The sequence below is a fragment of the Sus scrofa genome, chromosome 12, assembly GCF_054392235.1.
Source record: "Sus scrofa isolate SSC_HxYL_T2T_F1_AM1 chromosome 12, Sscrofa_HxYL_maternal_Yorkshire_Landrace_v2.0, whole genome shotgun sequence".
Taxonomy (NCBI): domain Eukaryota; kingdom Metazoa; phylum Chordata; class Mammalia; order Artiodactyla; family Suidae; genus Sus; species Sus scrofa.
Genome location: NC_139394.1, coordinates 13952939 through 13976143, shown reverse-complemented (window position 1 = coordinate 13976143; position 23205 = coordinate 13952939). Strand labels below are relative to the sequence as shown.

General features: G+C 44.5%; 1 protein-coding gene across 3 annotated transcripts in view; it reads right to left on the bottom strand.

Moving 5' to 3' along the window:
- The window catches only part of PITPNC1 (phosphatidylinositol transfer protein cytoplasmic 1), a 278582-nt gene that overhangs the window by 100010 nt on the left and 155367 nt on the right, over window positions 1-23205 (bottom strand). For 2 of the 3 annotated variants that reach the window (XM_084982566.1, XM_084982565.1), the window contains exon 3: window positions 22023-22111. In XM_084982566.1, the coding sequence (XP_084838692.1) occupies window positions 22023-22111 (89 nt within the window). 3 annotated transcript variants of the gene reach the window in all.

Below are 23205 nucleotides of genomic sequence, written 5' to 3'. Positions count from 1 at the left end.
AGACCCAGAGAGTTCCAAGGAGGGGCCGTGCACCATGAAGCGAGACACAACGGTGCCGAGCCCCACGGCAGAGCTCTCACCTGACACGTGAACTTGAGGACATGCACCTGCAGAGACCCTTTTAAAAATAACAAGCTTTCAGGCGAACCGATATGTCCTTTTTAACCCATAAGTCATGTGGCTCCACCCAATGAGTGCAGAGTAGCAGGTGGCCAGAGAACAGAGCCATCCAGGGTGGGGAGCTGCGTCTGGGTGCATTTGAGTGGAACCCTGAAAGGAGTTTTTATCGCTTGCATCTCTAAACCACTTAACTAAGGTCAAACAGAAGAATGGTAGCAGTTGGTTATTAAACCCAAATACAAGATGCAAACATCCTATGCAAATTAGCAGATGTTGTTATTTTTTGAGTCAAGGACTTGGGTGGTTTTCATATCAGAATGGCAACCCTGCCAGAGCACCTGGTTTTGGCGTAGTAACGGAAGGACCCGGGTCAGACAGGCCAGCTCCAGGCTGGTCAGCGCTGTCTTCTTCAGCAGTGCTTTGGGGCTACTAATCCCCTTTGGGATATCCGACAGCTGGTTCTCAGAGCCCTGGGGTGTGTGTCGCCTCCTGTTAATGTCAGAAGTATCTCTGGCTCGGGGCATTCTTAACGCTGTCACTAACACCTTCGTGGCCCAAATCTTTATCTGGAGGTAAACTTCTGCGTAGCCCAAGCAGGTTGGCTTCCCTAAAAATCCAGCCCTCTAACCGGAATCAAGTCTGAACGGTTAAGGAAGGCTTTTTTCCTTTCTCCCTGGCTGGCTTTCTACAGTATCTCACCACCGAGGTTATCTTAAACCCCTGCCCTCCTCAAGACCCCTTGGTCGCCGTCACTCTTCCTCCCTCGCAGTTGATGATTTTGATTCATAGTTTACCAAGGACACACACCAGGGGACGGAAACACCTACAACTTCCCTCTCCTCTGCTGTCGCAAATCTTCTGCTTATTCCCCTATGCTGCTTCTTTTGTGAATCAAAGAAAGACACTGCCTTCTTTATCCCAAAGGAAGAATACTATCATGATCAGAATTAAGACATCAGAGTCAACAGACCCGAGATGTACTGACGTGGGCAAATTCTTTCCCCATTCCCAGGGTCCTCGTTTATAGAATGGGGACAATCCTTCTCTAGTCTGTGGGCGTGTTGAGAAGCTCAGTGAGATCATTCAGGTAAACCCAGCACAGTGCCTGGCACAGAGTGGGTGCACAGTTAAAAATATGTCCAAATCTCTTCTTTGGAAACTTGTTTCCTTGATTATTTGCATTTTCTCCCTGCTTCCTTCCTACAGCCTAAAAATATTTTAAAAAGTGTCATATTCTTAAAAATCAAATAAGCATCAGGTTCCCCCCATTACGTTTCTTCCTCGATCTACCACCAATCCCATTCCTCCTCGTCTTCACAATCAAACTCTATTAAAAGAATAGTCAAGGCTTGCTGGCTCTACTTTTCCACCTCCTACCTCTGCTGAACCAGTGCAATATGGTATGGAAATGAATGATGATCAGAGAATCCTCAAGCCAGCCTCGCTTCTTCACCACAGCCTGCAGGGCTCCCGACACTGGTCTCCATGACTAAGCGATTCCTTCTATGACGGTGGTTCCAGTCCAGCCTTCTCGTCCCTCCTCCACCCCTTCAATGGAAGTGGTCCCTTAGGTTCTGCCCTCCCCCAAACTCTCTTGCTCCAAATGATTTCATCTGCTTCTGACTTTTCCATGACCCCCGCCCCCTTTTACTTCCAGCTGAGCCCTCGGCATGCAAAAGTTCCAGGGTCTGGGATCCAGTCCGTGTCACACCAGTGACCTGAGTCCCAGCAGTGACAAGACTGAATCCCGAACTGCTAGTTCACAGGGAACTCTCCTGCGACCCTTTTTTATGAATCCTTTCAAATGGACATCGCTCATCTCAACTATTCTCACATGTCCAACTGCCCACAGGCCATTCTCAACAAGGGTCCTCTAGGCACACCAAACTTGAAAGGCCCACACGAAATTCGAATGTTCTGCACTGTATGAGTTTCCCGGGGCTGTCATAAAATTACCATAAATGTGGTGGCTTACGACAAGAGCAATTTATCCTTTCACAGTCCCGGGAGGCCTTACGTCTGAAATCAAGATGCTGGCAATGTCGTGCTCCATGCTTCCTCGCCTCTTCCAGCTTCTGGTGGTCCCAGGTATTCCTCGGTTTGTGGCTGCAGCTCCAATCTCTGCCTCTGTCTCCACATCTCCTTCTTCCCTCCATATGTCCCTGTGTCCTCTACTTTTCTTATAAGACCTCAGTTATTGGGTGGAAGCCCACCTTCAATCTAGTGTGACTTCATCTCCCATCTCAAGGTCCTGAACTAATTACATGTGAAAGGTCCTATTTCCAAAAACGGTCACATTTGCGGTTCCACTGGATATGAACTTTGAGAGAGGACAGCGTTCAACCCACTACACTCACCCGTCACATCCAATGAACTCCCAAGTCCTTCTGACTCAGCTTCTCTCCTTAAGGGGAAAGCCCGGAGTCTTCTGTATGTGACCCTAATCTTTCTGGCTTTGCCCTGTATTCATCCCATGGGCCAGTCACAGAAGATCACTTCCCATTCCCTGGCACACTGCCGGCTGCCACAGTTTTTTTACCCACAGTTCTCTCAGCCTGACATTCCCGTCCTAAATCTCACCCACTGACATCTCAAATACCACTTTAGAATGATTATCCTGTTTGTGCAGGCACCATTCTGTTCACACCTTTGTCACAGCACTTAGGTCCTTTCCCGTCATCACAGTGGAGTCTGGCTCAGCAACAGGATAAGCTCCAACACCATCCCAACAGGAGGATCCCCCCCACCCCAATACCCCACTGCCATTGGGAACGGTGTGAGTCCCTCTCCCTCGAGTTATTCAGGCATTGGACTAGCTCCTTTAGTTTCAGTTTGCTCACATCTGCGCTCTGTGACAAAGGGCTTTGCTCCAGCTGGGGTGATACCACCTAACCCAGTCATTCTCCAATATCCAGAGGGAGGTGGAGGGAGCACCCCCCCTTTTCCAACCCTGGACCTTCTCAAAATATGTGCTATCCTCTGAAGATTCTGACCCACTTCCTTGGGTGAGGGGATTCCATATCATTGAGGGACCTGTCAGAAGTGTGGGAGCAGGAGTTCCCGTCGTGGCGCAGTGGTTAACGAATCCGACTAGGAACCATGAGGTCGCGGGTTCGGTCCCTGCCCTTGCTCAGTGGGTTAACGATCCGGTGTTGCCGTGAGCTGTGGTGTAGGTTGCAGACGCGGCTCGGATCCTGTGTTGCTGTGGCTCTGGCGTAGGCCGGTGGCTACAGCTCCGATTGGACCCCTAGCCTGGGAACCTCCATATGCCGCGGGAGCGGCCCAAGAGATAGCAACAACAAAAAGACAAAAAAAAAAAAAAAAAAAAAAAAAAAGAAGTGTGGGAGCAGAAAAGAAGTTGGGAATCCTGATGCAAACAAACTGTCATGTGATGCAAGAAGAGAGACATTGGGAGTGTTACCCACTGGCAAACTCATGGTTCCCAAAGGGAACAGGTTGATGCGGGGGAAGGACTGGAGGTTTGGGGTTGGCATATGCACACTGAATGATATGGAATGATTGGCCAATGGGGATCTGCTGTGTAGCACAGGGAACTCTACCCAATATTCTGTGATAATTTATGAGGGAAAAGAATCTGAAAGAGAATGGATCTGAGTACATGTATAACTGAGTCGCTTCGTTGTACAGCAGAAATTTTCACACTCTTGTAAATCTACTACGCTTTAATAAAACTTAATAAAAAGTGGAAGATTTCTAAGGGATTCAGAAGACTCCTATGCTGTCCGTGTCATCTGGGAACACTGAATGCTTTAGTCCCCTTTAGCCCACAACTAAACGGAAGACTGAAACACCACCAGTAGACAGAATTCTAAGATGGTTCCCAAGATTCCCAGCCCCTGGTAGGCACACCTTGTATAATCAATCCTCCCCCACCCCCCTTAAGTGTGGACAAGACCTGTGAATGTGACGGGATCCTTCCTCTTCTGATTAGATTACCAAGGCAACCAGATTATGTTACATGGTATACTACTTTTTTTAAGCAGCAGCAGCAGCTTGGTTTTGAGAAAGTAAGCTGCCATATCCTGAGAAGCCCACATGGCTAGAACCTGAGGGAGGCTCCGAGAAGCCTAGAGCAACTCCTAGAGGCCAGAGAACTAGAAACTGGGCTTCAGTCCTACAACCATAAAGAACTGAATCATGTCAACAACCAGTGAGCTTGGAAGATGACCTTGAGCCTCAGATGAGATTAGAACAGTGGCTGAGACCTTGATTTCAGCAAAAAGAGACGGAACCAAAAATCCATTTAAGCTGAGCCACAGTGGAAACTCTGAGAAAATAAATGTGTGTGGTCTTAAGTCACTACATTTGTGGGAAATTTATTATACAGCAATAGAAAGCCAATATAACACCCAACCTCAAGGATCCAACCACTGCTTTCCTTCCAAATCATCCATGTGACTCTTATCTGAGTAAAGAATCACTCGCTTTGAAGTTTGATCATACCTGGGGAAATGGGATGGGGAATTTGTACTCTTCTTAGTTGGTCCACCTGTGAGGTCATCTGCATTGTCAATGGCCACTGCTTATTGCCCAGGATGGTATTAACTAGCGTCCAGATGCAGCAGCGTGCACCTAGCCCACAGGGAGCAAGTATGGTTATGCAGTAAACAATACAGGTTTTGGAATGAAAGAGACTTTAGTTCAACCTCCAACTTCTTTTCACAAAAACTGAGACTCTGGGCAAATTCCTTAATCACTCTGAGCTCCAGTTTTCTCATCTATAAAATGGACACAGTACCAACCTCATAGCTGTGGGTGAGGATTAAGTGATATAATAGGTGTCCAAGGCCAGACAATGTCTGGCTGAATGGATACTCAAGAGATGTTGGCCCTCTTTGTGTTCCCCTTCCGGTGAACTCTCACAGACAATATGTGGAGGGGACAGAGCTGAGGTCTGTAGAGGGGGGCCCTCCACTGTGTATATGCAAGGATGCTCTGGGAGGCTGTGGGTTTGCAGAAGTGGCGGCAACAGGAGAACACCTGATTGGTCCTTCCCACGACATGGAGGGTGGCCAAGTCAGGGAGCAGGCCTGAGTTCCTCTGGCCTTGCTCTGCCCCCAGAGCTGCTGTGTTTTGAGGACATGCTGTCACATCTTCCAGGTCCTTCCTCTTACTGTCCTCCTCCCTAAAGACCTGGCAGCTCCTCGTTCTGCACAAGGGCCCTCTCCCTTTACTTCTTCTCAGATTTCCTTCACCCTCTACCAACTTCACATGGGGAAGCAAGAATACTACCAGAATCTCTATGAATTTTCTTCTTTCCTAGATCTAAAGGCTTTATGCCCACTAGTTCACTCAGCCTTATTTAAAAAAAAACAAAAACAAAAAAACCCCCAAGGCTGGGAGTGCCCATTGTGGCTCAACATGTTACGAACCCAACTAGTATCCATGAGGATATGGGTTCAATCCCTGGCCTCGCTCAGTGAGTTAAGGATCCAGTGTTGCTGTGAGCTGTGGTGTAGGTCGAAGACTCAGCTCAGATCCCGCATTGCAGTGGCTGTGGTGTAGGCCAGTAGCTGCAGCTCCAGTTTTACCCCTACCCTGGGAATTTCCTTATGCCGTAGATGCGGCCCTAAAAAGCAAAGCAAACAAAACAAAATAAAACAAGCAAAAACAAACAAATATCCCCCAAGGCTCAGAGGTGTTCAAAAAACAGTATCAAGGAACTTCCTGGTGGCTCAGCAGTTTAAGGATCCGGCATTGTCACTGCTGTGGTTCAGGTTGCTGCTGTGATACAGGTTCAGTCCCTGGTCCTGGAACTTCTACATGACTTGGATGTGGCCAAGAGAAAAAGAGAAAGAAAGAAATCGCATCAAAAAAACCAGCATTTGGGAGCCCCAGGGGTCCCATGAGATGAGCCTGCTTACAGGCAGGGGTTGGGGCAGTGACTCCAGAGTAGTGTGAAGCAGGGAGAGGCGCCATGAAACATGTCATCCCAGGGAGCCAGGGAGCCGGGGGTGGGGGACGGACATCATGAGTCACTTCGGCCCCTCCCCTGGGCCCATTCAAGATCTGGAAACTTCTTTCTCATGAAAAATCGTTCTCTCTTGTTGACTAAAAAAGCAGCTTGGCCAGGAGAATCATAACAAATATTCACTTCATTAAATCCAAGGTTTATTTTGCCCCAGCCCCCTAAAAATAGTGCTGGTATCATGGAGAAATCAGAGAAAGAAGCAAATGATCTCCCGTCATCTCCTCCTTGATTTTCTAGCTTCGGTCCTCTGAAGCCAGAAGAGTCTCACTAGTGCTGCTCTCATCTGCTCCCTGCCAGGACCAACTTCTTTTGTCCTCAGTATCTGAGCATCTTTAATTTGCCTTCCAAACACAATGGCATCCACTGGAATGAACCTTTTATTGCAAAGTGATCATCATGTACCTGAAACCTCTAGCACCAAAAACCGAACGTGCAGAAAAGTAATGTTCTCTGTTGAACATTAAATACGTGTACTTGTATCTCTTGGAAGTGATGGGGAAATCTGAAGCCAGGAAGAAGGGTGCCAGGAAGGATGAGTGAAGCACCTAGGGCTTTGCAAGAATAATTTCCAGACCCGGGCACACCCAGGTTTGCTGTTGGGAAAGGGAGGCAGCATATGCAAAATGCAAGGCAGGGCTGAATTTTCAATTCACTACAGACCTGCTTTGGAAAAAATGAAAGAGCTATTTTTAGTTCAGTGATTGATTAGGGTTGCTATGGCGATAAGAAACACTTACGAGAAGGAAACTGAATGCAAGCAAGTCTTAAAGAGAAAGGGGCAAGCACACTGGGAATTTCATACTCAGTTTCTGGGTGGTGCTGGAAGCCTGGATGCAGTGTCCTCACCTGCCTAGGGCGAGAGGGGATTGGTGGCTGTAGAGGACAGACCAGGAAGACAAGTCTGAGGTTCTTTAGGGGCTGTGCACTCCCAAAACATGCAGTGGTGAAACTTCTGGAAAAACGTGTACTATCTATTTAGAAGATCATAATTACTGTCCTACTATACCTCTCACAGCACTCAGTGCATGGTGAAAGCCGTGAGCTAAAGGGTGTTAATTCCCCCTCATGCCGGTAAAATAAAAATCACATTCTAACAGTATGTTCCAAAAACTTGGAGTTCCGGTTGTGGCGCAGTGGAAATGAATCCAACTAGTATTCATGAGGATGTGGGTTCGATCCCTGGCCTTGCTCAGTGGGTTAAGGATCCGGTGTTGCCGGGAGCTGTGGTGTAGAGTCGCAGATGCCGCTCAGATCCTGCGTTGCTGTGGCTGTGGTGTAGGTTGGCATCTGCAGCTCCGATTCAACCCCTAGCCTGGGAACTTCCACGTGCTGCTGGTGTGGTCCTAAAAAGCAAAAAAAAAAAAAAAAAAAAAAAAAAAAAAAGGACAAAAAACCACACCAACACCCAACACCCAACAAAAAAAGACTTGATGATTACTCATCTGGTGGGCTTGTCAAAAACAGATCCCAAGCCCCTCTCCTAATGACTTGCTTTCCAAAAGTTGGTGGCGTCCCAGACCCCACACCTGAACCAGGACGATTTTTCTTTTCTTTTTGAAATAGCTTTATTCACATCCCATATTATTTACCCATTTCAAGTGTACAGATCAGTGGTTCTTAACATATTCGCAGAGTTGTGCAAACATTACCACCATCTAATTTTTTTTTGTCTTTATTTTTAGGGCCGCACCCATGGCATATGGAGGTTCCCAGGCTAGGGGTCTAATTGGAGCTGTAGCTGCCGGCCTACACCACAGCCACAGCAACATGGGATCTGAGCCGTGTCTGCGACTTAGACCACAGCTCACGGCAACACCAAATCCTTAACCCACTAAATGAGGCCAGGGATTGAACTTGCATCCTCATGGATGCTAGTCAAATTTGTTTCCGCTGGGCCATGATGGGAACTCCCTGCCTGGTGTTTCTTAATCCCAGGAAGTTCTGGAATACCTTTGGGTCAAAGATGATCCAAGGTAATCATTCCTCATGTCCAATCTGAGACACACACACAAGACTCAACACTGAGGTAGTAATGACAATAGAAAGGCTACTGTACTATCATCAAACACTGTTCCAAATATTTGATATAGAATAAATCGTCTATTAACTCCTTAACCCTCACACAACTCTATGAAGGATGACCTATTATCACCCCAGTTTATAGGGAGGACGACAAAGGCACAGAAAGGTTGAGTCCTATGTCCCAAAACATAAATAACATCTACGTGATAGAGCTGGGATGGATTCGACTCAGGCCATGTGGCTCTGAGTTCAAGCTCACGACCCCACATCCTGCTGCCTAGTGAGTATTAGGAAAGCAGTCGAGTGCTCAGGTGGGGGTGATGGTGGTTAAGGCACCTCGGCACGTCTTGTGGCCACTGAGAGCAGAGAAAATATGCGTGTGTGCATCTGTCCAATGATAGATGTGCCTTTGCTTTAAAGAAGCCCAAAGAAGGAAAAACAGGAGGTACCCGAAAGGTAAATTGGGGAAATAGTTATTCATTTAAGAAATTCAGATGTTCCCATCCTGGCGCAGTGCTTAGTGAATCTGACTAGGAGCCATGAGGTTGCGAGTTCAATCCCTGGCCTCGCTCAGTGCGTTAAGGATCCGGTGTTGCCGTGAGCTGTGGTGTAGGTCACAGACACGGCTCGGATCCCGCATTGCTGTGGCTCTGGTGTAGGCTGGTGGCTACAGCTCCGATTAGACCCCTAGCTTGGGAACCTCCATATGCCGTGGGTGCAGCCCTAGAAAAGACAAAAAAAAAGAAAGAATTTCACAGTGGTATTCCTTTAAAAATGTCAAAATCTATCCTAGTACTTCTAAAATACAATCATTTTCAAAAATTCAAATTTAAATACAATGGCTTAAGGTAACTCCTACTGTGGAAGTGCTTTTAAAACCTTGCCCAGAACCAGGAAGGGCATGAATTCACAGGTGTGAAAAACTATAACAAATGAACAAGTGTCCATTACCACACTGTTGGTCCTATAAAAGACATAGACACGCCTCAAAGTCCATCAGGAGAAGGTTGATCCAGTACATTTTTATGCACGCTCAAGCTTTTAGAAAAGCAAAAGTATAAAACAGGATAATCCCATTTTTATAAAAAGAGAACAAAGTGCATGTTCATATATGCACAGAAAAAAATAGAGGAATAGATATCAAAATATTCTCATGGAGGATTAAAGTTAAATTATGAGGCTCTTTTATTTTCTGTGATAAAGGTTTTTGTAATGCTTGGATTTTTACGATAAATATCTACTTTTTCAGTCGGCAAGAAAAAAAATTCAAATCCAACAAAAAAGTACATAAACATGTCAATGATATCCCCAAGTAACTACATTATCTCTAATGGAAGTCACAAGATGTCTAAAAAAATGTTAGCTGTTTTAAGTGGTTCCCATCTCATATATCACACTTGTTCATGGAGTTTTAGAATGAGGCGGATCTGAGAGGAGATATAGTTCAGTACTTCAAACCACTTTTAAAATGGCATCAGCGTTCTTTCGTCAAATAAAATATGACGCAGGGACATAGTGGCCAGTGAGGCATGTCCACGGAACTTCCTGGACCAAAAGAAGAAAAGTTTGCAAACCGCTGATGGAGCCCAATAATTCAATGCAGTATTTCTGGTTACCAGCCAGATTCCTTCCATATCTGACAGCAACACTTTCCAAGGAGGCTTGGAGTCGAGGAGATTAAGTGCAGGAGTTGAGAGGCTGGCTAGACGTAGATGAAGTATTGATAGGCTTTTAAAAGATCATTTCCTTTTAGCTTGTATCTGGACTTCAACGCATTCCTCTCTGACCATCTTGTTCTGACTCCAAGAAACACGTGTTCCCTCCTATCAGTGACCATTAAACTCCATATAGACTTGACCTTCTCTCTAATGGAACCCCCCTGAAGACATCGATTCTCTGGTACTATATTCTATATTATCACATTAAATGTACTCCAAGGCCATACAGGGAATTTCAGCTTGAGACGGGATCATTAATAAAACTGAATTTGCAGATGCTTCCACCTTTCACTAACAGGAGATGTACGCCCAGAATGTTCCAGCGAACCTAGTGAAATAGATCTAGAGCTTAAAATTTATGATCGTATAGAAATCTGGAGCTGAAGCCTGTGCTGTTTGTAACAGGAAACTGTGTAAGATCTCAGTTCCCACACCAGGGATTGAACCTAGGCTGCAGCGCTGAAATCGCTGCACCCTAGCCACCAGAGCACCAGGAAGCTCCCAGGAGACACCTAGATTTTGAAGTACCTTTCAGTTTTCCTAAGTCTTCATCGGAAAATTTTTATCCTTCCATTTTGACAGAAAATTTGCCCCAGAGTTGAAAGGTAATATATATAAACTCTTTTGTGCATAGCGAGTCTATTACAGAAACAAACTTCAAGAAGGTGTATGTTGAATTGTTCCCCATCTACTCAGGATCTCAGGCATCTTGCTGCGAAAGATGCAAGGGAAGTAAGGCGAGACATGTGGGCTTCCTTGGCTGTTTGGGGTTCCCAGGCTCACGTATGACTTTATGCACTGGGGTAGGGTGTGGCCCCAGTGATAGGGTAGTTGGAAAAAAATTGAAAAGATAGGTCCAGGAAAGAGAGAAGGGGAACCTAAAAGGAGAAAACAAAGTAGAAGATTTTAAAGCAAAGAGAGGTCGAAAAGGAACTGCATGTAAATAATATAGATGAGGATGAATCAGGGAGTGAGTTCCCAAATATAGGCTGCATCGGAAGAAAAACGTGGCCAAGAGGAGCGGTGGAGCCTGAAAAAGAAGTGGGGGAGGAAGAGAGTGTGTGCAAGGCAGCGCCTGGAAATGCAGCAGGAACACAGCTGTTTGCATCCCAGCCCACAGTGAGGAAATAATGTTGGCCTCTCCACTGCTTCTCACCAGCCTGCACCCCACACTGAGGCTTCTGTTCATTCATTAGTTCCTCCATTGATGGAGCCTCGTCCCTCTTCTGACACGTTGGGGAACAGCCGCTCACTGGAGAAGCAAGGCCAGGAGGGAGAGGGAGCAAATGCATGAATGAAAGTATATTTTCTCAATGCAGCATGGTTTGCTGCTGGCGCTTCTGTGAAAATTGAGGAGGGAAACTAAATTCAGGTTCATCCAATCTAGAGCTGACCCTGCCAAGGCAGAAATAAGCAGAGGATGCTTCCGACACCAACAGCCACACACAAGGCAGGACAGGGGGTACATTTACACACCTCAAATGAAAAAGGAACCGCATGTGAATAAGAGATCAGAATGAATCCGTGACGTCTCAAATACTGGTTGGCACGTGGCCAGGTAGAAAACTTCCAGATCACAAGCCTTCTCAGTTAAAAACTGTAAAGAATCACCCCTCTTTAAGTGGGCAAATTCCTCACCTAAATATATACTATCATTTTTAAACTTTATTATTATTTTTTATTTTCATTTTCTTGGCCATGCCCTCGGCCTGGGGAATGTCCCCGGCCGGGATCACACCTGCCTCCTGGATCTTTCATTGCTAGGCGACTGGGGAACTCCAAAATATATCCTACCGTGTAGTGCAGAGTATCTTAGTGATTAGAAAGGTCAAAAGACATGGAGGCAATTTTGCAGTCACTTTATTTAATCACTGAAATGTACTATTTCAGTATATCCCCATTTACATGTTTTATTTCTGCCAAAAGAAATCAGCCCCACAAATCCTCCCAGTTGTACGATTCCGAACTCACCAACTTGAACTGAACACAACTCCATAGGCATTAATCAACTGCAGAAGAGAAATCTAATTTTTGGTATAAGTTGAAAATAGAAAACAAGGAAGAGTATTTCTTAGTGAAATGGTCCAGTGAAAATGCCTTTATTTAAAAAAAAATTTTTTTTTTGGTCTTTTTGTCTTTCTAGGGCTACGCCCACGGCACATGGAGGTTCCCAGGCTAGAGGTCCAAATTGGAGATGTAGCAGCCGGCCTAGCCACAACCACAGCAATACCAGATCTGAGCCGTGTCTGTGACCTACACCACAGCTCATGGCAACACCAGATCTTTAACCCACTGAGCGAGGCCAAGGATCTAACCTACATCCTCATGGATGCTAGTCGGGTTCTCCAACTGCTGAGCCACATTGGGAACTCCGAAAATGCCTTTAAACAAATATTTTTTCCTTTGGTAATTGTCCTCTATAGAGTCATTCTTTGCAGTGTTTTAAAGAAGGCAAACAGTTTAAAAATGCTATGTTTGGGTAGAGAAGCATGTTTTGTTTTCTGCTCTCTCCCCTCAAAAATGGCTGAATTAATTTTCTCTGACTACAAAGAAGTGCTTGGGAACAGCTAGAGCACATGGAAATGGAATAAATCAGACAAACAACACTAGTTGTTCCAAGGTTGCTGCCTCCTCAGGCACCAAGTGATTGGGTTGCTAAAATACGGAGACAAGTTCTAGCCCGCACGTCTTCGAATAAGCTGGTTTGTAACTGGTTCACCGGTACAACCACTTCATTTTCTTAAGTGAAATAAATCAGAACGTGTAAGCTCACTGTCAGCCCTTGTATGGCTGCCTTTGCTGTTTGTTTCAAGCAACTGACTTGCTTGAAAAGGAACTTGCGGGTTCTGTGTCTCCTGATTCTTTAAAAAAAAAAAAAAAAATCATTACAGTTGGAGTTCTTCCAAAAAAAAGTATTTGGTACTTTATATACTGGTATTTGAATAATAGTAATCTTCAGGCAATATATTAGCCCACCAACATTTAGGAGAAAATAACATTTACTGAAAGAGAATTGATCTATTGGCCTATTCAGTGGGCACATAATAGCTCTAACGCTGAGAGATGCTTCTGCGTTTTCCCTAAGTTTTAGGAGACGGGCTTTGCAAAATCCAAGGTGTCACGGACAAAGAAATGTGGGCAGTGTTGCATATGACAGCTCCCTTTTGGGGATTCACAACATTATTATTATTTTTGCAATAACAAAATCTGTCAAAATCTGTATAACCTGCTGTTTCCCTCACTTAACTGGCTATGAACCATCTCAGTGATGCCTATAAATGTTTCTAGACTGCTTCCATCTAAGAACACTTGAACCCAGAAGACTTCTGAACTTGGTCATTCTGACACCAGCCTCATGCCGTGACCCATGCATGTCTCCACTGACTTCAACCACCTTCTCTGGAAGGGTGGCCTGTGCCTTTCTCATCAGTGCTCCCAGCTGGAGGACTGTGTCTATGGCCTGGCCCCTAACAGGTTTCAGCTCACATGGCCCCATTTCTAAGAAAGAATACTTCCCCTTGCCCCCCTTCCCACCAAAGTATCTACTGCCCTAGATACCCAGGGTTAATGGTGATGCAGAGAAAAAAGTTATTTCCTAATCTAATTCCCACCATTACCCCACCTCTGTGACATCAGGGAAGGCGTATTTAGGGACCTCCGTTCCATCTTAACGTACCTAGTAGTTGAGATGGTAAGATTGTCTTCTAATTTCCTTCCAAACAAGACCAATCCTAGCATTTGGGTATCATCATATATCTTCTCTAGCTTTGTAACTATTTCCTGGTTATGTGATTTAGGAGTTTCTACTACTCTTGGCTGGGATTCAGTGGAAGTTGGGAGAAGGGGAGCTTAAGAAGGAAGAAAGGGCTTGAGAGGAATGGGGGTCCTCACTGCACACACCCCACTGATCAGCTTGTTCAATTACTGGGGAAGCTGATGAGGCCAAGATAGAAAGCGAAATTCTTCTCCAGGACAGCTAGCTGCTTTCAGAAAAATAGCTCAGTCTCCCTCGTGCCACTCCCCGAGTTTGCCTTGGGTGACTGATGACCCCGTCGTGAGCAGCCCAGCTGTCTTCCCTGGCAGGACTAACCCAATCCTGAACAACCCCAGCTCTCACAGTGGCTCAGTATCATTTAAGGTTCTCAGGCAAGAGTCATTTTCTACTCCCTGGTCTGTTACAATTGACTTTTTCTATCTCTTTCAACAAAGTAATTAAAATGTTGGGTAGCAGTGGACAGCTCACTCCTACCTTTAGGGAACAGCCAGCCCTTCCAACCAACAGAAAGGTGCTTTCCATTAGTCACCACCTCTTCTGCTGAGTCTTATTAAAAGATGTTTGGGTGCAGCGGGTGGTCATGACAGCAAAATATATCCAACAACTCTATATTCTAGGTTACTGCTAATTCTTATAGGTTACAAACTATTCTTATAGTTTGAGTTTCCAATTTCTTACAAATGAGAAGAAAATCCCCCCCGCCCCCCACCCCATGACTATCGAGCTTGAACTGATGCTGCTGAGCTGTGTTCGTACTCCATTGCAGCCTGTTTTTAGCCCTAGAAAAACAAAACTGGTGACTTTGGAAGGCAGCCAGTCTCCTCAGGCACCTTCCTCTGTGACTTTATAAACTTCAGAAGAACCGGCAGGTTTTGAGTAACTGGTTGGATGGTCTGTCCTCTGGAAAATTGCTGTCATGTTGTTCTTTGTTTACTGTATAATTAGGATTTTTTTCCTATAAGCAAGCTAAAGATATTTTTTCCACTTCCTGTGCAAATGGCATTTCCACATAATCCTAAATACACACAGTTACTCACAGTGGTGAAAAAGCTTTTACGTCTTAATAACTGTGATAATATTGAAGCCCTAGATGACCCTAAAGAGAAAGTTCTCTTAGCTGGATTTTCTCACAAATGAGGGCAGCATGAGGTCCCAGCAATAGGCTGGACACTCAGATATAAGACCCAGAGGATCCTAGAAATAAACTCTGGACTAATCCTATGAGAAAAGACACCTGTCCAGAGTATTAAAAAGGGCCCCTCTGCCTCCCTGAGGGAGGGTGGGAGGAGGTGACCCCAGCTGGGAGTTTGGTTTTGGGGAAATTTTGCTTTGAGGCACAGACAGGAAATATGAGGCTTGGAATGACATCAATAAGAGGTATTTAGGATTAAAGGATCAGGGGATAAAGAGCCCAGTGCAAAAGCATTTAAAAACAGGAAAAAAGATGACAATTGAAAGCATCTGTCCTAAATCCTGGGAGCAGACCCTGTAGTCAGAGAGAAGAGTGGGCCCTTCCTCCTGGGCAGAGAGCGTGAGAACACGGCTCAGTCCTGGCCAGGGGGAGGGAGGCCACTTCAAAATGAGCACTGCGGGCCTGAAAGTGTGCACCTGCAGCCAGAGAGAAAAACCCAGAGATCCTCACTGGGGAGATGGAAAGAAAAGCTGTGCTATATTTGGGATGGAAAATAAAAGTGGACTAGCCAGGAGCAATGTTGTTTCCCTCTGGAGAATTAAATCCAGACCTTGCCCTGACACTCAAAGCTACCATGACCTGGTCTCCATGTGTCTGGACAGCCAGGATACAGCAGTATCACTTGCCCACTAAGCCTGGAATGACCACGCAATGGACTAATACTTGGCCCCCAACTCCTAGGTTGAAGCTGTTAACCCTCAAAGTGATGGTGTTTGGAGATGGGGCTAGGGATCTAATGAGGTTTAGATGAGCTCATGAGGATGGGGCCCTCATGATGGGATTAGTGCCCTTATAAGAGACCAGAGAGCTTGCTTTCTCTCTGCTGTGTGAGAACACAGCCCCAAGACTGTCAGCAAACCGGGAGGAGAGCTCACATTAGGAAACAAACCTTGACCTTGAACTTCCTGCACTTTAGAGCTGAAAAATAAATGTCTATTGTTTAAGCTACCAAGTTTACCGTGTTTGTTTGTTTTGTCTTTTTGCCTTTTTCTAGGGCTGCTTCCCGTGGCATATGGAGGTTCCCAGGCTAGGGGTCTCATCGGAGCTGTAGCCACTGGCTACGCCAGAACCACAGCAACTCGGGATCCGAGCCGCGTCTGCAACCTACACCATAGCTTAGGGCAACGCCGGATCCTTAACCCACTGAGCAAGGCCAGGGGTCGAACCCACAACCTCATGGTTCCTAGTAGGATTTGTTAACCACTGTGCCATGACAAGAACACCAAATTTATGGTGTTTTGTGATGCAGCCTGAGCAGACTAAGACAAAGCAGGTGTCTGCAGGTAGGAGTTCTACTCTCCCCAAGGTCCAGCTCAAATTCTACCTGCTCTAAGGAATTTCTGCATAATTCTCCCAGGCAGAATTTCTCTCTCCTTTCCATAACTCTGTTTGAACTTTAGCTATGACACTTAGCACAGGTCTTCCTTGAACTACTCACAGTTATGCATTCATCTGCCCTCACTTTATTTTCCCTAACTCTTCTCCCTACTTCCTGAGCCAATCCTGACTGAGGCAGGAAGTCCTTAAGTTGCTCTGACATGTCATTTGGTTGGCCTTAACATTAACATGGCATGTCAACTGCAGGACAGTTATACAGCCCTCTCTCTTCCCTTTTCTTTGGCCTACCGATGTGCCCCTGTTCTTATAACCTGATTTCTGTACATTCGTCTCTGAGACCAGTTCTGTCCTGTTGCCACCACTCCCCACAACAGGCGTGCCAGACAAAATATGAGTTGAGCCCTCTTTTAGTTTAAGTATAGCTCATGGAATATTTGGAACACATTTAGCCTAAAAATTACTTGCTATTAATCTGAAAATTCCAACTTAACCAGACATTCTGAATTTTTACTAGTTAAACCTGGAAACTTTTTCACCCTAGCAGCTCATGACCACATGATCTATATAAGAGGGTTGTGTCCTGTTCCTGCTTATACCTCTTCTTGAGGACTACAATCCTGTCCCTGAAGCTCACAGCCCCAATCTAGGGGCAAGGGTCGCTCCGTTCACATTGCAATCGCTTGTCTGGGTGGATTCCCAGTACCATTCATTCTGCCGTCTAGTCTGAACCTCAGCTGTTAGCCCAGCTCAGAGTTCATCCAGGTCTGAGTGTCAGCCTATCCCCTGAGCTGGGTGACGGGCTGTCCCATGTTGCCTCCAGAAAACTCCATGACTTGCAGATGACTCCCAGGTTTTGCCTGGAATGTCTAACTATTTCCCACCAGACTATGACTTCACAGAGGGCAGGCATTATTATTCAATGAAGCCTAGCATCTAGCATGATGCTTTATACATTGTTGGTGCTTAATAATAAATTAGTGTTAACATCATTTTAAGATGGTGCTATGGATTGAATTGCATCACCTCCAAATATTTGTTGAAGTCCTAACCCCAGTTCCTCAGAATGTGATCTTATTGGGAATTAGGGTCATTGCAGATATAATTAGTTAAGATGAGGTCACGCAGGTGTAAGGCAGGTCCTCCAGGATGACTGCTGTCCTTACACGAAGACAGAGACACGATGAAGATGTGCACACACACACAGAGGGAAGACAGCCAAGTGAAACAGAGGCAGAGAGTGGAGTGGTGCTGCCACAAGCTGAGGAATGCCAGAGGCCATCAGAAACTAGAAAGAGGCAAAGAAGGATTCCTTCCCTGCAGGTTGTAGAGGGAGCACTGACCCACCAACAACTTGATTCAGACTTCTAGCCTCCAGACTGTAAGACAATACATTTCTGGTTTTTGTTTGTTTGTTTGTTTTTGTTTTTTTGTCTTTTTGCCATTTCTTGGGCCGCTCCTGCGGCATATGGAGTTTCCCAGGCTAGGAGTCTAATCGGAGCTGTAGCCACCGGCCTACGCCAGAGCCACAGCAAAGCTGGATCCGAGCCGCGTCTGCAACCTACACCACAGCTCACGGCAACGCTGGATCCTTAACCCACTGAGCAAGGGCAGGGATCAAACATGCAACCTCATGGTTCCTAGTCGGATACGTTAACCATTGCGCCACGATGGGAACTCCTACATTTCTGTTGTTTTAAGCCACCCAATTTGTGGTACTTCATTTCGGCACAGAATTGCCCCAAGGATTGCATTAGAGAGGAATTGACCCAAAAAATGAGGACCTAGACAAAATCAAGTAATAGTCAGAAGGAGGTGAGTATGGGATGATACGACTCTAACTTCTTTATATTTTGTCTCCAAATTGTCTCAAACAGAAATAGCCTAATTTTTAAAAGTCTAAACTGTGTGATTAGAACTGCAGGAGTACTGTGGGGCTGAGGCTGGGCAGAAGGAAAGGCCGCTAGTCCCTCAGAAACCCTCCATGGCTTGCCCAGAGATGGGTACAAGAGACCCAGGCGCACAGTGATGGATGCTAGTGAGAAGGGCTTCCATGGGAGGGCTACCTGGGGAGGTGCGTCCTTGTGGGGACGGGCTTGTCAGGAGCCATGGTTTTCATTCCTGCTGCCTTCTGTTTTCAGAACCTCAGTCCTTCAGTACCTACTCTGAAAAAATGAACCCAATATCACAAAGCATTTTTCAGACTCCATTCCTCTGTAATCTCCTGCCACATTTCACAGTAGTGCCATCCGTTTATGAAGAGTAAGGGCCATCAGTCGTGGGTCAAGTCAAGGTGACCCAACTCTAAGGCAGCAATAACTGCCTGTGCGTAGTTATGGGGACAAGAATTCTCCTGGCCTTGTAACTATCGATTACACTTCAAATGAAAAGTCCAAACAAGCTTTTGGAGAAGTGGGATAACATCAGCTATCAATAAAATCAAATAACACCCTAGACAGGTAGTACTGTCCAGTCTAACAAGCCCAGCCTGCACTGAGGGGCACTGAGACATATTCCCATTTGTACGCCCTTTGAACTTACACTTTATGTAATGATGGCAGCTTCCAGTACTGTATGATACATAGTAACAACGAATGTTTATACTGAGGATTTACCATGCACCAAAGATTAAGCTGAGATTTTACATGGATTATTTGATATAATCTTTACATCACCCTCACAAGACAGTTATCACATTTTCCCCACTTACAGATGAGGAAATGGAAGCTTAAAGGGAATTAATCTGCACCGCTGTTAATGGAGACAGGATTCAAAAGATTTAAAAATCTTCCTCTTGAAGATTGTGCAATTGATAGGGCTAGGGACTGCTATCCACAGAGAACCATTTAATTGCCCGCTATTTACAGGCAATGGGCTAATGCTGTCTGTATCTTAGATCAGGAGTTGATAAACTATAGCCTGGAGTGGAGGATAAATTAGGAGTTTGGAAATAACATAAATACACTATCATATATAAAATATGACCAACAAAAATCTACTGTATAGCACAGGGGACTATATTCAATATTTTGTAATAACTTTATAAGGGAAAAGAATCTGAAAAAAAAGTATAGCTGAATCACTTTACTGTATACCTGAAACGAATATAACATTGTCACTATACTTCAAACAAACAAACAAACAAACAAACTATAGCCCAGGGGCTAAATGTGGCTTCCGGCCTAGGTAAATACAACAGTGCCCATATCTCTACATATTGTCTCTGGCTGCTTTCTCAGAGACCGAAACTGTTTGGCCCATGAAGCAGAAAATATTTCCTCTATGACCCTTTACAGAAAAAGTCTTCTGACCCTGTGTGAGATCATTGAGTCTTTCTACTAATAGTTCTATGACAAAGGGATAATTTCAATTTTAAAGACGAAGAAACTAAGGTTCAGAGAAGTTGACCTGCTTGTTTTAGAAGAGTGTTTCTCTGAATTCTAAAATGTAAAATGTGTATTTTGCCATAGAATTGTCTTCTTTTTCCAAAGCTATGTAGGGACATTGGGAAGAGTGCTATACACTTTCGTTTCATAAAAGAAAAGACATTTTAATACCCAAGAATAAGGGTGATACTTATCAATAGTCCTTTAAGTGGAATACATTTATTTTATTTTATTTTTTATTTCTTGTTGTTTTAGGGCTGCACCCACGGCATATGGAGGTTCCCAGGCTGGGGTCAAATTGGAGCTACAGCTACCGGTCTACACCACAGCTCACAGCAATGCCGGATCTTTAACCCACTGAGTGAGGCCAGGGATTGAACCTATGTCCTCATGGATACTAGTCAGGCTCATTACCACTGAGCCACAACAGGAACTTCTACATTTAACTTCATGAGAAAAATTTTTTTTTTCATTTTCCAAAGGACAGGTGAGAACACAGTCATGGGCCAGACTGAATTCAAGAACTGGCAATTGGAGGCCACTCACTTAAGAACTTCAGCCACTAAGTGGCAGAGCCAGAGGATACTCAGGCCTGACCCCAAAGCAGGTAACTTCTGCATCTGTTGGGACCATCCATCTAACTTTGACTCATGCATTCCTTCTGTCATTTAATAACAATTCATTGGGAATCTACCACGTACACACTGGGAATCTACTATATACAGGGTACCGTGCTCATGCCAAGGACATGATAAATCATCTCTCTTCATGTCTTTCTCACCATCTCTCTTTCTGCTGGCTGTTCTGATTAAGGCTAAAAACTCTATCAGGGCTCACTTAACCATTTTCTTGTTATGACAGCTTGACCTGCTGGCCGTTGAGGAAAATGATCCAAATGAAAATACCACAACACAATGACATTATGGAGTCTTTTTTTAGTGTAAGTAATGACTCTAGAAGCTCTTTGGACATGAAGAAATTGAATGACTTTATCAAGCCACCAAGATTTTCCAATCTGAGTAAAACTGAATGCGTGTCTTTCTAGTGGGAAGGTCTTTCCATAAGGGATCAGGCCACAGACTGTAAGAATAAGCCCTGCCTTCATCGATAACTACCATTATCTCTTTAATACCACATTTCTAGAAACTGTTCTTCTATTACAGTGAACTATCGCAAGTAGAGCAGTCAAGCTATTTAAAAATACAAGCAAAAGTTAATTATGTAAAGTGACTAGCAAGGCATTTTAAATTAACGGTCACATTCTTGAACAAATGAGAACATTTAAATTATTGCATTATATATAACCATGTAATAGCCTACATTTAAATATTTCTGATTCTGAAATATTCCTCTATTTTTTAATCATATTGATAAGATGAGAAGTACAAGGAAAGTTCCAATTACAACACTGATCTTAGGCTGAATATTTTAAAATGATTAAATGAAACTTACTGTGTATTCTGGTCCCAGATGTTCATTTGGACAAGAGGGAAAAGAAAAAAGAGAGAGAAAATGATGATTTAGACCACAATTTCATACAATATTAAACCACAGAACTAACAAATACTGCTGAATTATAATTATTAAAAATGTGGTAAAGAAACCTTCCAAGAATTAAACTTTCATAAATACTCAACATCTCCATGTCTGCTCTGGAAACTCTTTTATGTGATCCTTCTGTGGTTGGGCAGATAAGGAGTATAAGATTCAATTAGCCTATAGGTTTGTGACTAATTAAAAATCAGAGTTGGCCTTAGAAAAACAGAGTTAAAGACTAATATTTCCAGCAGAGCATTTCATTAACCACAAAGGAAGTCTTTTAAGTGGAAAAGCAGCTTCTATAACCAATAAGAGCTTGTTATGATGATATTCAAATGGGATCTTGCATTTTCGTGTATTCCAGGGCAGGAAACAAACCTTCTACATTTTTTTTGGCCACAGTTTCTAGTTCAGTATCGGCACAGAGTGTTATTATCACTCTACTACAAGTGAGAAGGAAAGTGACAAAGACTTTCGTATTATCCAATTGCGAAGGAAGTAGTTCAGAGCAGAGAGACCCAACAGAACCTTTTACATAAATTATAGTCGAGTTTTGTTATGGGGAGCAGGGAAGGGTGGCAGGCTATCAAGCAAATAAGTGAAAATAAACAACGTGTTCATAAATAAACCACACCTCAAAATTATTTGGGGATTACTGAGAAAATAGGGGGAATTAGACAATGAAATCTCTAGAAATGGCACTAAGAAGAACTTCCCTTTCCTTCTCCACTTTAGGAAGGAAGATGGAGCAGTTTAGCTTAATCCCACTACCTCTTGCTAGGAAGAGCGCTGACTTAGATGTATGAAGGCCAAGGCTCAGGGAGGTATCACAGGGGCCCCGACAAGTCCTTGCTTGGATAAGCCACCCTACATCAGTGAAATCTCAATCCTGCCATGTCTTCACATGAATACATGTGACATACTGGGTGTACCAGGGACTTACCTGTAATCGTGTAGGGATAATAGTTCCATGCCTTCTCTGTAACATAAAATATTTTGGGAACAACAGCTCTAGCCCAGCTAGGCAGTTTGCTAAGAGGAAAGAAACATAGAAAGAAAGAAAAAAAAAAAAAAAAAAAAGACAATTAGAGTCTGTCCAGGACCGTACCCTTGTGACCATATCTTTCTGGAGACACTGACTGCTAGAGAAATCAGGGCACTTCTATTTCTACCACCCTCTCCCAAGCCCTCCATCCCCATCTCCCTGGTTTTCACCACAGTTAAATTGCCCTCTGTTCTTATTTACGTGCTCTTCAAATATGTGATGGCAGAAGGTTCTAGCCTGAGGTCTGGAGACCTCACAGAATTGTAAGCCTATTGTCTTGGATTTGATTTGCAAGGACATGAGAATTAAGTGCCTGGGAGGTGCCATGTCTAGAGGGTTTGGCCAGCACGGCCTTTGTCTCCTATGAGGGATACGGTGGAAATGGTGAGGTAGGGATGTTTAAGCCCCACAATGGAGGGACAGAGGTAAATGTTGGAGCCAGGCATCACTTAACAATCCATCCGAGTGATGTTTTGAAAATGGACTAAAGCAACAACGAGAAGCAACTTCAGAGATTCGAAAGAGTAAAATACAGCCCCTTGAAGATGACAGTCAGTTGATTTTTGTCCCCCCTCTAGTACCTGTGAATGTAACCTTATTTGAAAATAAAGTTTTTGCAGGTGTAATTATCTCAAGATGATATCGCCCTTGGGCGTTAGGTGGGCCCCAACTCCAATGACTGATATCCTTAGAACAGAAAGGAGAGGTAGATTTGAGACCCAGGTTCACACAGAGAGGAGACAGCCCAGTGAAGATGGAGCTCGAGATGAGAGTGATGCAGCTACAAGCCAAGGAACACACAGGATGGCCATGGACACCAGAAGGTAGGAAAGAGGCAGTTCCCGTCATGGCTCGGTGGTAACGAGTCCAACTAGTATTCATGAGGACTCGGGTTCGATCCCTGGCCTTGCTTGGTGGGTTAAGGATCCAGTGCTGCCGTGAGCCATGATGTGGGTCACAGACGCAGCTCGGATCCTGCATTGCTGTGGCTGTGGTGTAGGCCGGCAGCTGTAGTTCCGATTGGACCCCTAGCCTGGGAACATCCATACACTGTAGGTGTGGCTGTAAAAAGCAATTTAAA